The 10946-nt window shown below is 47.7% G+C and overlaps 1 protein-coding gene across 3 annotated transcripts in view; it reads left to right on the top strand.

Annotated features, from left to right (window-relative positions):
• The first annotated feature begins 1314 nt into the window (after window positions 1-1314).
• Window positions 1315-10946, top strand: part of SNX19 (sorting nexin 19) — a 55770-nt gene continuing 46138 nt past the window's right edge. For 2 of the 3 annotated variants that reach the window (XR_006276641.1, XM_038380856.2), the window contains exons 1-5: window positions 1315-3660; window positions 4821-4959; window positions 6573-6673; window positions 7257-7376; window positions 9801-9931. Coding sequence is in view for 2 of the 3 variants with exons in the window: in XM_038380856.2 (XP_038236784.1) it covers window positions 2008-3660; window positions 4821-4959; window positions 6573-6673; window positions 7257-7376; window positions 9801-9931 (2144 nt within the window). In the remaining variant the exon portion in view is untranslated. The remainder of the gene's footprint in view (window positions 3661-4820; window positions 4960-6572; window positions 6674-7256; window positions 7377-9800; window positions 9932-10946) is intronic. The other variant, XM_043500952.1, reaches the window with a different exon arrangement.

Below are 10946 nucleotides of genomic sequence, written 5' to 3'. Positions count from 1 at the left end.
CCACAGTAATGGGGGCAATATAAGTATCTAAGGCTATGTAAGAACCTAAATGCACATCGAGTTGTTCCTGATTAATTCTATGTGTGGATCTCTTATGCCAGAATAAGTGGAAAGGATTAAGCTGAACAGGAAAAAGGCACTCTTATTGTGGAGTAAGAGTGTCCACACATGGAGTAAATCAGGAATAACTCCATGTGAAGTCAGGCCCTAAGACAGATAGATCTCTTGAGTCGCAGTCCAGTATCTTTAACCACAAGACCAAGTTAGAGGCAAGCGCTGTCAGGTAGAGATGGTCTATTTGTGTATTTTCTCAGTCTTTGAGCACTTAACAAATGATACCTAAAAATGATGATTGCTAATGAAACTTGGTTGTTTAATACTAGAGTTGGGGTCACACTGTAAAGTTTGGACCTCACCTGGATCCAAATCTGAATTTCCCAAAGCTCAGAGGTGTTTGGATCTGATGCTCTGATTCAAACTGATCAAAGAGACCAGATCTGCTTCCAGTTATGAGCTTTCCTAAAGCTGGGGGATGTCCAGATCGGGAAATCACATTCACTCATCTCTATCTCAGTCAGGTTTCACTGTAATTAACTGGATTAGCCACATGGGTATGAGGTTAGGTAATTTTAGCGGGATTCTTTTGTAACACTGCATTTCTAACATCTCATTCCTGCCTTGCTGATCCAGGATGCAAGTTCTCATGAGCACCAGCCTCCTCCCTGATGGTATAAAATCGGAAAGAGAGCAATCTCATGTTTAGAATAAGGGACTGTGAGCTAGGGAACACCTGGGTTCTATTACTGACTCTCTATGGGACATCACTTCACCATCTCTGTGCCTCAGTTTCCCCATCTGTAAAACAAGAGCAGTGATACAGACCCTGCCAGCAGGGTGCAGTGAGGTGAGGAGTAATTCACTAATGCATTTCAGGCTGCAAATTGAAACTATTGGAATGGGTTTCTGGCTTGCAGGTGGGCTTGGTTTGAGAGAGATTGGGTCGGGAAATGGGAATTGAAACAAGGGGTGCTTGTGGGGTGTATGGCCAGATACTGCTCTAGCTTTAGTGTTTGTGGGATTTTTACACCACATGGGCTTGTGTCTTTCCTTTGACTGCCCCAGATGTAACACTGTTGATTATTATTTGCTAGTAAAAGCCGCCCCAAGTCCCTAGGATGTGCTAGTGGCTGCATGAGCAGAGACCGTGTTTTGAATTGCAGCAGTATTTTCTGTGCTGCTGCTTCCCTTTCACTAGATGGCACTGAGAAAAGCCTCTTCCTGCTGCTTTGGGCCTTTCCCTTTCTCCTTTCGCTGACATCTCCTTGGCAGAGGCAGATCCGGCAGCTCTCAGACAACAGCCCTGAGCCACCACCCTGGTCCATTTCCTGGCAGGAGAGGGGCCAGCAGCAGGCAGGGGAGCAGCTGCTGAGCCAGCCACAGATGCCAAGCAGAGCTGGGAGCGAGCAAAGGAGCCAAGCACCAGCAATGCCTGGCAATGCAGCACTCAGACAAACCCGTGACGTATTCCAGCGAGCACCCAGTTAAGGCCCTGTGGGTGGCAGCAGGATTTGAAAGCCCACTGGCTTGGCAGGGAGGTTATAGGGAAAATTGGGGTCCAGATGGTGGGGGCGCTAGGGTCGCTCTGCCCCTGTGATCTGAAAAGCAGGAAGCTTTTTACCCAGCCGTAGTTTTTAAAGCAACTCTTTGTCGCCTCAAGAGCTGGTGGTTTTAAAGGGGGCTGGTTGGCCTGGCTGGTTTGTTCTTACCTGGGGCTGTGACAAAAGGAGAGGCAAAGGTGCCTTTGCAAAGTGCCTCCTCGCTTGCAATCAGTGGCTCTGCGGGGCTGTCTGGGTGCTAGGGTTTGGGAGTCAATGGAGAGTGCTTTGCATTTGCCTTTCCTGTGTCCCAGCTGGTTGGATGTGATGTTTACAAGGGGCTGATCAACCTGGGCTGGGGAAATCTGCTTTCAGACTTGCAAGCCCAGCACCAAACTCCCTGGTTCTTTCGATGGAAAACCAGAGGATGCTAAAGACACAGGAGCCCTGCGCTAGCCTCGGCAGCGGACTAAGTGAGCTGGTAGGGAACCGGAAGCTGATGGTTTTGGGGGCCCTGTTAGCCTGGTTATTAGTCGTCCACTTGCTGGTTAACATCTGGCTGCTTTGCCTCCTCTCCGGCTTGTTGGCGGTGTTGGGGGGATGGCTGGGTTCCCAGGCCATCATCGGCACCCGCAGCCGGCTCCACTTGGAACGGTTCATCCTGCTGGAGAGCTGCCCACAGAGCCCCGAGGCGGAGAGGCAGCTGGATGAGGAGATTGACCTCATGATCCAGAAGATCATCCGGGACTTTGTGTCCTCGTGGTACCGGACGGTTAGCAGCGAGCAGGGCTTCGAGGACGAGGTGAGGAAGGCCATGACAGGCCTGGCCCTAGAGCTCAAAAGGAGGATGGCACTGGTGGACAAGCAAGCCTTGACCCATAAGATTCTCTTGCTTTGTGGTTGCCACCTGCAAAGCTACATGAAAGCAAGGGAGAGCACGGAGGCTGCAAGGAGCCCAGCGGGACCGGCTCCGCTGGCACACCAGCTCTGGCAAGCGTACGGTGAGCTTTCTGCCCCGCACCCAGCCGTCCAGAGCCCAGCCATGGAAGTGAACTACGCCCGGAGCATTGTGGACCTGTTGCTCCGGGTGCTGGTGCCCAAACCTCACCTGGAAACTAGGACTGGGCGCTTTGTGGTGGTGGAGCTGGTCACCTGCAATGTTCTTCTGCCTATGATCAAGAAGATGTCTGATCCTGACTGGATCAACCTGTTACTAATTGGGATTTTCTCCAAGATGGGCAGCAAAGGGGTGAGAAGGGGAAAGGGGGAGGAGCCTCTTTTGGCTTCCTCCCCTTGCCAGCCCACAGTGCTGAATTCTTTGCCACTGAAAGTTGTGGCACCATCTCCAAGGCCTTCGGAGCTCCCCAGTTACGATGTGGTGGACAGTCTGGAGTGCAACCCTCAAGAGGGGGAAGAGGGGAAGGACCTGTCGAGCGGGGAGCCTGGTGCTGATGTTGATGGTAGGAAAGCAGGGAGCACGCCCGTGCGCTACCCCCAGCCAGATACTCTGGGCTCCCTCTTCCTGTGTGAGGACTCAGAGCTGGAATCCCCTATGTCTGACCTCGGCAAGGACTTGGATTCTGTGGTGCTCTTGTCCGCAGAGGAATTCCTCACTGACAAGTTCCAGGATTCCTTTGCGGAGCTGGAGGGGCTGGACGGCCTGGACCAAGAGGACGGTGTGGATGCCAAGGATGGGTACCTGGAGGAGAGCACTGCCTCTAGCTCTGAAACGAGCATCCTCCCCTCTGCTCTGGGCCAGTGCCCCGACATACAAATTGACCCCGCAATGGAGAAGGAGGAAAGCTTGGCGTCTGTCACCGTCCTGCTGGCCGATCCAGAGAAGCCTTTCTCGAGGCGACCATCCTTTCTGGAGAACCCTGCGAAGAGTCCCCTGGACCCCAGTCAACCGCCTCTCCCACTCTACTCCTCCCATACTTTCAGCTTTGAGCCACTCAGTAGCCCTGATAGCCCAGTCGTCATCCAGAACCTGCGGATAACTGGAACCATCACTGCCCGAGAGCACAGCGGGACTGGGTTCCATCCCTACACGCTCTACACGGTCAAGGTGATACAGTCACTCCTCTGTTCTTGTTGGGGGGTGGGCATGCAGGAAAGCTAATGCTCCAGAAGAGAGGATCCACAAGCTGTTTTAGGCAAAGCTAATTGCCCCCTCCTCTGGGAGCTTTGCCCATGGCAGGGCAGGTTGATTGAAATCTGTGATTTCAATGACCAAGTGGACAGCCTTGATTTGAAATCCTCAATTTCAGTCAACTTTTCCATTTGTACTTCAGTTCTTTTCTAAAGAAAGATGTATTCTCCTTGGCGGATATAATCATAAAAACATGTTGATTTACAACTAAATAGAGCCTTTACATGAGATTTGGTACCTAGGAAGGTACACTATAATTAGCTATATTTATTTAAGCAACTGTATAGCTTAATATTTTCAGTCTTTTATTAATTGTACATTTTTTTTTTAGTATGGAAGAAAATGGTGAATAATATATTGCTTATTTACCACTGTTGTGCCATATTTATCAAGCTTGACCTCACAAAGTAGATGTTTTCCCCCTGATTCTTTCTTTTTATAGAAAAGAAGCTTTTAACTCAAAGGTTTTAATAGGGGTTCATGGATTCAGCATATTTATTATTTGTTCAAATGTTTTAAGAGATTATAATAAGTTTAGGCCTTAACATATTTTGTATTATATTCAGATTTCATTTTAAATAGGTTTATTTTTAAAAAGAAAAAGGTTTCAGAGTAGCAGCCGTGTTAGTCTGTATTCGCAAAAAGAAAAGGAGTACTTGTGGCACCTTAGAGACTAACAAATTTATTAGAGCATAAGCTTTCGTGAGCTACAGCTCACTTCATCGGATGCATTTGGTGGAAAATCCGATGAAGTGAGCTGTAGCTCACGAAAGCTTATGCTCTAATAAATTTGTTAGTCTCTAAGGTGCCACAAGTACTCCTTTTCTTTTTTTCTTTTTTTTTTTTAAAAAAGGTATTCTAATTTTAAATAACAAAATCAAATCCTATTTAAATTATTTAAAAAAAAATCCTCCATTTTTATCCACCCTGGTGTGGGCCCGGTGGTTAGAGTGAGAGATTGAGAGTGGGGATTCCTGGGTCCCATCCCCTGGCCCACGGAGGGATCTTTGTCCCTGAGGTGTGTCTGGTCTCCACAAGTTAATGACTGACTAATGGTCTGCCCTCTTCCTCCCCAGTATGAGACAGCGCTGGAGAGTGAGAACGCCAATAGCCTCCAGCAGGTGGCCTACCACACCGTGAACCGGCGCTACCGCGAGTTCCTGAACCTGCAGACCAGGCTGGAGGAGAAACCTGAGCTGCGGAAATTCGTTAAAAGTCAGCACTCAAGCTGGCTCCCTGTAAAAGCCCTAGCAGCCTTCCCCACCTCCCTGCCCCTCCTTGCCACCCCTGCATGGCAGTGCTTGGCTAAATATAATGGGTGCCCCTGGTGAGCGTCCATAGGCCAGCACACGGTGGGTTAGCAGGAAGATAGGATGACCTCGGTATTCCCCCTGCCGCTCTCTGAACTTCATCTGAGTTCCCAAGTGCCTCCTTCTGGCCACAATGGGATATATCCTGCCCTCCCTTCCCCCAATGCAAACAGCCATTCTCCCTGCTGTAGGAGCCTCTGCAGTGCTGCCCAGTCCATCCCCTTCCTGCTGTGCACTGTGACGCACAGTGGCGGAGAGGGGTATGGGCCAGCCAGCAACTCTGGGCTAGCTCCCCCAGGACGTGAGGGGGATCTCAGAGTGCTGGGCGGGAGCTGGTCACCCCATCCTAATTGCTGATGGGTGGGTGCTTCAAGGAGCATCACTATAGGTTTCAGGAGCAAGCCCTACCCATGATGGTGACTGGTTTCAAGTCTGAGGTACTCTTCAAATGTCTGTCAATACAAGATGTGAAGATAGGTTCTTGGCCTGATATTCGAAGGTGCTGAACATGTACAGCTCCCAGGAAGTTCAGGGAAAGCTGGGGTCGCTCCACACCTCTGATGGTCAGGCCACTGGTCTATGGTAGAGGTAACCAACATGCAGCGCAAGCACCAAATATGGCTCAACTGAGTGTAGTTTGTGGCTTCCCTAATCCAAATCACTGCTGGGGGACTCAAACCACAAGCAATTCAAGGAGCGTCCATGTCTGGTAACTGGTGCACATCAAGGCGCAGAGCAGGGTTGGCTGCTAGATTCCTCCTAAGATCTTAACATAGCTGTTGCTACAGCCCAGGTTGGGATGTCCCTTTCCTAACGTAATGGGGGGCCCTTGACTAAGCAGTGGAGAGCTGGTCAGACAACAGAATTTACATACCATAGGACCCTCTGGTTTTGAGAATTATTTTCATTCTGATTTTGGAATGAAAGGTCTGGGTTTTGAAATCTCCTGCACCCTAGAAAGTCCATTGTTTGGATATTGTTGAAAAATTGTAATATAACTTATTACAGATAATAACATATATAAAAACATAATGCATGTATAATATAATAAAATGAAATTAATATTCAAAACCATCTAAACAATGAAATGAAATGAGACAATCAAAATGATTACTTTCAATGCTTTTTTTCTTTGAAAATTTACCCAAAATTGACATGTTTCCATGGAACGTTTTGATTTTGATGAAACCTCATTTGCCAGTGGAAAACTGTTCCACTCAGTGTTTCAATCAGTGCTAACGCCATGCATTCAAGTTCTCTCAGGTTATCTATGATCTCTTAACCAACACATCCAGTCCTTTGGCATTACAGAGTCCTGTGTCTTAAAAGACTTGGGATGAAAACTCTGTATATATTTGAGGCCAGATCCTTTCACCCTAGTTCATGCAGAGCATTAACTTATTCTGCCATTGGCCTATGGGTGTAGTAAGTTACTCCTCAGCATGAGTCGGGATTCAACCCTTTATTAACAGTACTGATGCGTCTTATTTTTACTTATGCGTGTATTTTATTTTGAAGATGTCAAAGGTCCAAAGAAACTTTTCCCTGATCTTCCATTCGGAAACATGGATAGTGACAAGGTGGAAGCCAGAAAAAGTCTCCTGGAATCGTTCTTGAAGGTGAGATGTTCTCTCAGGTCCCTATCATTAAACAGACTCAGCAGCCTCTTCCTTATGCGTGTGATCTGGTTTTGCAGGTTCCATCTGTGTGAATGAACAGAGCAGAGTAGCGATGGACTGGTTAGAGCAGGGGACTGGGAGCCAGGCTTCCTGGGCTTTTATCATGGCTTTGTCACTTGTATATGTGACCTTGGGCAAGTCAAACTTTCAGAAATGGCCTCTAATTTTTGAGGGGTGGGGGATGGGGATGGGGACAACAAGACAAGCCTTGGGCCTGCTTTTTTCCCCCCCTACTGATTCCAAATAATCGATGCAGTGCATGACTTTGCCCTCTTACATTTTATGGAGGAGGGAAGAAATTCAGGGTGGATATCTCAACAAATACCCTGTTGGGGTGTGGGATCATTTTCCCTGGGAGTGGTGGAAGTTCAGTCCTTTGGAACATCGGGAGACTATAGCATAAAAGACAATCTGGCCCTGATCACGAGGAGAGGTGGACAACAGGGTTTAGCAGGACTCCTCTGTCTCTGGTTTTTGAGTACGGTAGAGAGTTGAGAACCCAACTCTGTGTTTTCCTTTGCAGCAACTGTGCAGCATTCCTGAGATTGCCAATAGCGAGCAGGTGCAGGAGTTCCTTGCCCTGAACACGGACGCCAGGATCGCGTTTGTCAAGAAACCCTTTGTGGTCTCCAGAATAGACAAGGTACCTTCATGCCTCTGTGTAGCTGCCATCTGCTGAGCTCCATTTGTGTGAACGCTCTCATCCTAATGCATTAAAATACTTTCTCCTCCTAGGCTTTTGTCTGCCTGTTATTATTTACTAGCATCTAGAGGCCTCAGCTGAGCTCTGGGGCCCCATTGTGCTAGGTGTACTGTACATACACCTACTTAGATATTCCCTGCCCCAAAGAGCTTACAATCTACATGGCCACAGAAGTGGAGAAATGAAGTATTATAATCCCCCTGTCACAGCTGGGGGAAACCAAGGCATAGAAATATCGAATGACTTGTCTAGGGAGTCTGAGTCACTGAGTCACAACCCCCTGCTTTAACCATAAGACCACCCTTGCTTGTTTTGTGTGAATGGCATCTGTGACCCAAATTGCTACTCTTCCCATCAAAAGCATAAGATGTTATAGGTAACAGAAGGGGAAAGAAGAGGAGACAAAGGGATGGTTCATTCATTTCAATGACTACCTTTCACACCCCATCTTGCAAGTGCCCAGCTCAGTTGATGAGCTCAAGTGTTGGAAACTCGGAAAGGTACTAACTCTCTTATGGGATCCTTCCGGACCCTAATGTTCCTGGTGCACCTTTGGGTACTCTTTACCATATCTCCTCCTTGATTGTGAGCTCTCTGAACAAATCTGGGTGATAACCTTGCTGCACAGATATTTTAATAATTAGATAAAGATGCATAGTCTAGTAGTTAGAACTGGGGATTGGTACTCATGGGTTTTCTTCCCCTCTCTGCCGCTAACTTGCTGTGTGACCTTGAGCACTTAACATTCCTGTGCCTCAGTTTCTCCACCTGTAAAATGGGGATGTGAAGGCTTGCCACTCAGTCTGACCGCATGCCCCTTATATCCTAATTCTCCATATTACATCAGTTGGCCAATCCCTGATTGTTAATGGGCAGTTGTTTTTTTTTAATTTAGTGAGACCAATAGAAAGTTTTCAAACCTATCCTTTACAGATCACACTCTGCTTGGGCACCTGGGTGCACGACTGCTTGTTAAAACCACTTGGGTTGAGGCTTGGCTGGATGTGCATTGTATTCGGCTCTGAATGAATGAGAGTGATGCTTTTTATAGTTTTCCCCTTGTTCGTTCTTCTGGTTTCCAGAGCTGGTTTCTGAAATATACACAGCCCAGTAAAACAGCCATCTCCCAAAACAAGGTCCTGCCCTTCCTCCCTCTGCTACAGTCACACTGAACGTTCCCTTGATTTATCCAAAGTCTCAGTTTTTCAAATTTACTCTGTCCCTTGTGATGTTCACACAATCCAGGCTGTCCTGCCCTTGGGTCCCTGCATTGAGGATATTACAGTCTAATTTAAACACACTCGATATACTGGCCAACACTTCCTCTCGTGGTGCACCTGGCGCCCGTAAATAAAATCTAAGTGAAATCAGTGTCTTTTCCTCTTGCTGTTGCATTAAAATCCTAGTACATGCCTCCCCCAGAAGGAATCTTGCCAGAGCAGTGGCTGTGCCCATGCCCCAAACACCGCAAGTGAGGGCTCTATCCGCAGATGGAACAATTTCAGTGCTGCTGCTCCACTGAACCCCCAGCAGCCTCAGTAGGGTTACTTTAAGAAGTGTCCTTCACGAGCATACATGCAGTTCAGAAGGTTTAACAGGCCTCTGTCTAAAATGTTACCTGGAGAGGCCCTGTGAGTGTCAGGATATCTCTGGCCTGCAGAAAGAGGGGTGAATGCAGAGCATGTAGACATCCTTAAGTTAGCTTTGATTTAGCGAGCTCAAATAATGATTGCGAGCAGCAGCACGGACTGTACAAGCCCACCCAGCACCCTGGGTATGTACTTGCTACGGCTTCACTGCTATTGTTATTCCAGCTAGCTAGATCAACCCTAGCTTTGAGTCTGTCTCCACAAGCTGTGATCGCCCACTCATGATTGCAGTGTAGGCCTGGCCTAAAGGGGAGCGCCTGTCAGCCATGGGAGCAGAGACGTGAAGGACAGACTCAAGCTAAGTGAAGGTTTGAGCTGCCTATCAGTTCTTGTCAGTTTCTCTGGGCATCTTGGCTACCCCTTTGCTCCTAATAGCAACCTGGTAAGGGGAGGACATGTAGTGACTGCATTATGGGCCCATGCCTTGTTCCACTGGCTTCCCAGGTAAACTCCCGTTGACTCTGCTGGCAGCAGGAGTTGGCCCTAAAGGAGCATGGATGACATTTCTGTGTGTAGTACTGCGCTCTTTTAATCCCAGAGTGAAGGCTGTTACGGCCCTACCACGTTCTTCCTCCTCCTCAATAGCGGTCGATAGCCAGGACAGGCCCAGCCTGTAACAGCCTGAGTTGGAAGCCGGAGGACACCTCTTTTTGGAACATGGCATTTTCCTTCCTCCTCAAGGAGCTAACCACCTTGCTTTTCCCACCCCCGGCAGATTGTGCTCAATGCCATTGTGGACACTTTGAAGACGGCATTCCCCAGGTCGGAACCTCAGAGCCCAACGGAAGAGCTCAGCGAGGCAGAGGTGGATGGTAAATCCCAGACGGATGGGAAGAAGGCTAATAAGTAAGGACTCTTTTTCAGGTTATGCACAGCATGTTGACAGTATCAGTGGGTTGAAAGTAGGATAATTAGTGCTTCAAGGCAGCACCGAATACCAGGCTTGATATTGGGTGCTTTGAAATGGTGAGTAATATGCATCAGTCCTACCTTGTGCTGTGACTCCATTATGTTTTACAAATTAAGCAGAGTCGACTTGGGTCAGTATGTGATGGGGAGACCGCAAAGGGAACACTCAGATATTCCAGGAATTGGTGCTGGCTGATGATAGGTGGCACTCTTCCAATGGGCTCTGCACTGAAACATTGTATTTTGTGCTATTGGAGGTGCAGTGCATTGGAGGACATGCTTATGTTATTGAAGGATTGCATTATAACCTTTAAACTAATGCACGAGCTGTACCAGTGAAATGCAGCCTCCACTGGGGTGGAGCACAGCTGATGTTTAAACAGCAAATTGTGGCAACCATCCACAATACTTTAGGACACAATCTCAAATCCAACTGAAACTGCAAGGGAATTTGGGGGAGGAAGAATGTAATTTTAATACCTGAGTTTTGATTTGGTCCAGACTTGGGGGTTAACCCCCACTGCCCTTACCAAAAGTTCCACAAGCTCTTTGTGGTGGCCTATGGCATGGCCAGTGAATGCTGGAGAGTTTATCCTGTGGCACAGGCCAAGGATACTGTGTGTACTTTGCTACATAAGTGTTTACTATCTGCTGTTGCTAAAGTCAACAGAAGCCTCTGGTCAACTTGGCTGGAATCCGTGTGTGTGTATACATATGTATTTTCCTGAAAAGGGATGTTTTGCTTCAGAAGGCTGCTCTGAGCAGTTTGTGTTTTTTTAAAATCAGATTTGGGGCAATCTTGGCTGGAAAGAACATTCTTTAGTAATAAACAGACTTTTTAATTGATCCAAAAAGCGAACGGCCCTTCCAGATCCTTCAGACCTCTCCATGTCTGCATATTTAATAGCTGGGTTACACAATCCTGCTTAGGGCGTTTGATAGCAAAAAGTTT

The sequence above is a fragment of the Dermochelys coriacea genome, chromosome 22, assembly GCF_009764565.3.
Source record: "Dermochelys coriacea isolate rDerCor1 chromosome 22, rDerCor1.pri.v4, whole genome shotgun sequence".
NCBI classification, from domain to species: domain Eukaryota; kingdom Metazoa; phylum Chordata; order Testudines; family Dermochelyidae; genus Dermochelys; species Dermochelys coriacea.
This window is presented reverse-complemented; position numbering and strand designations above follow the sequence as displayed.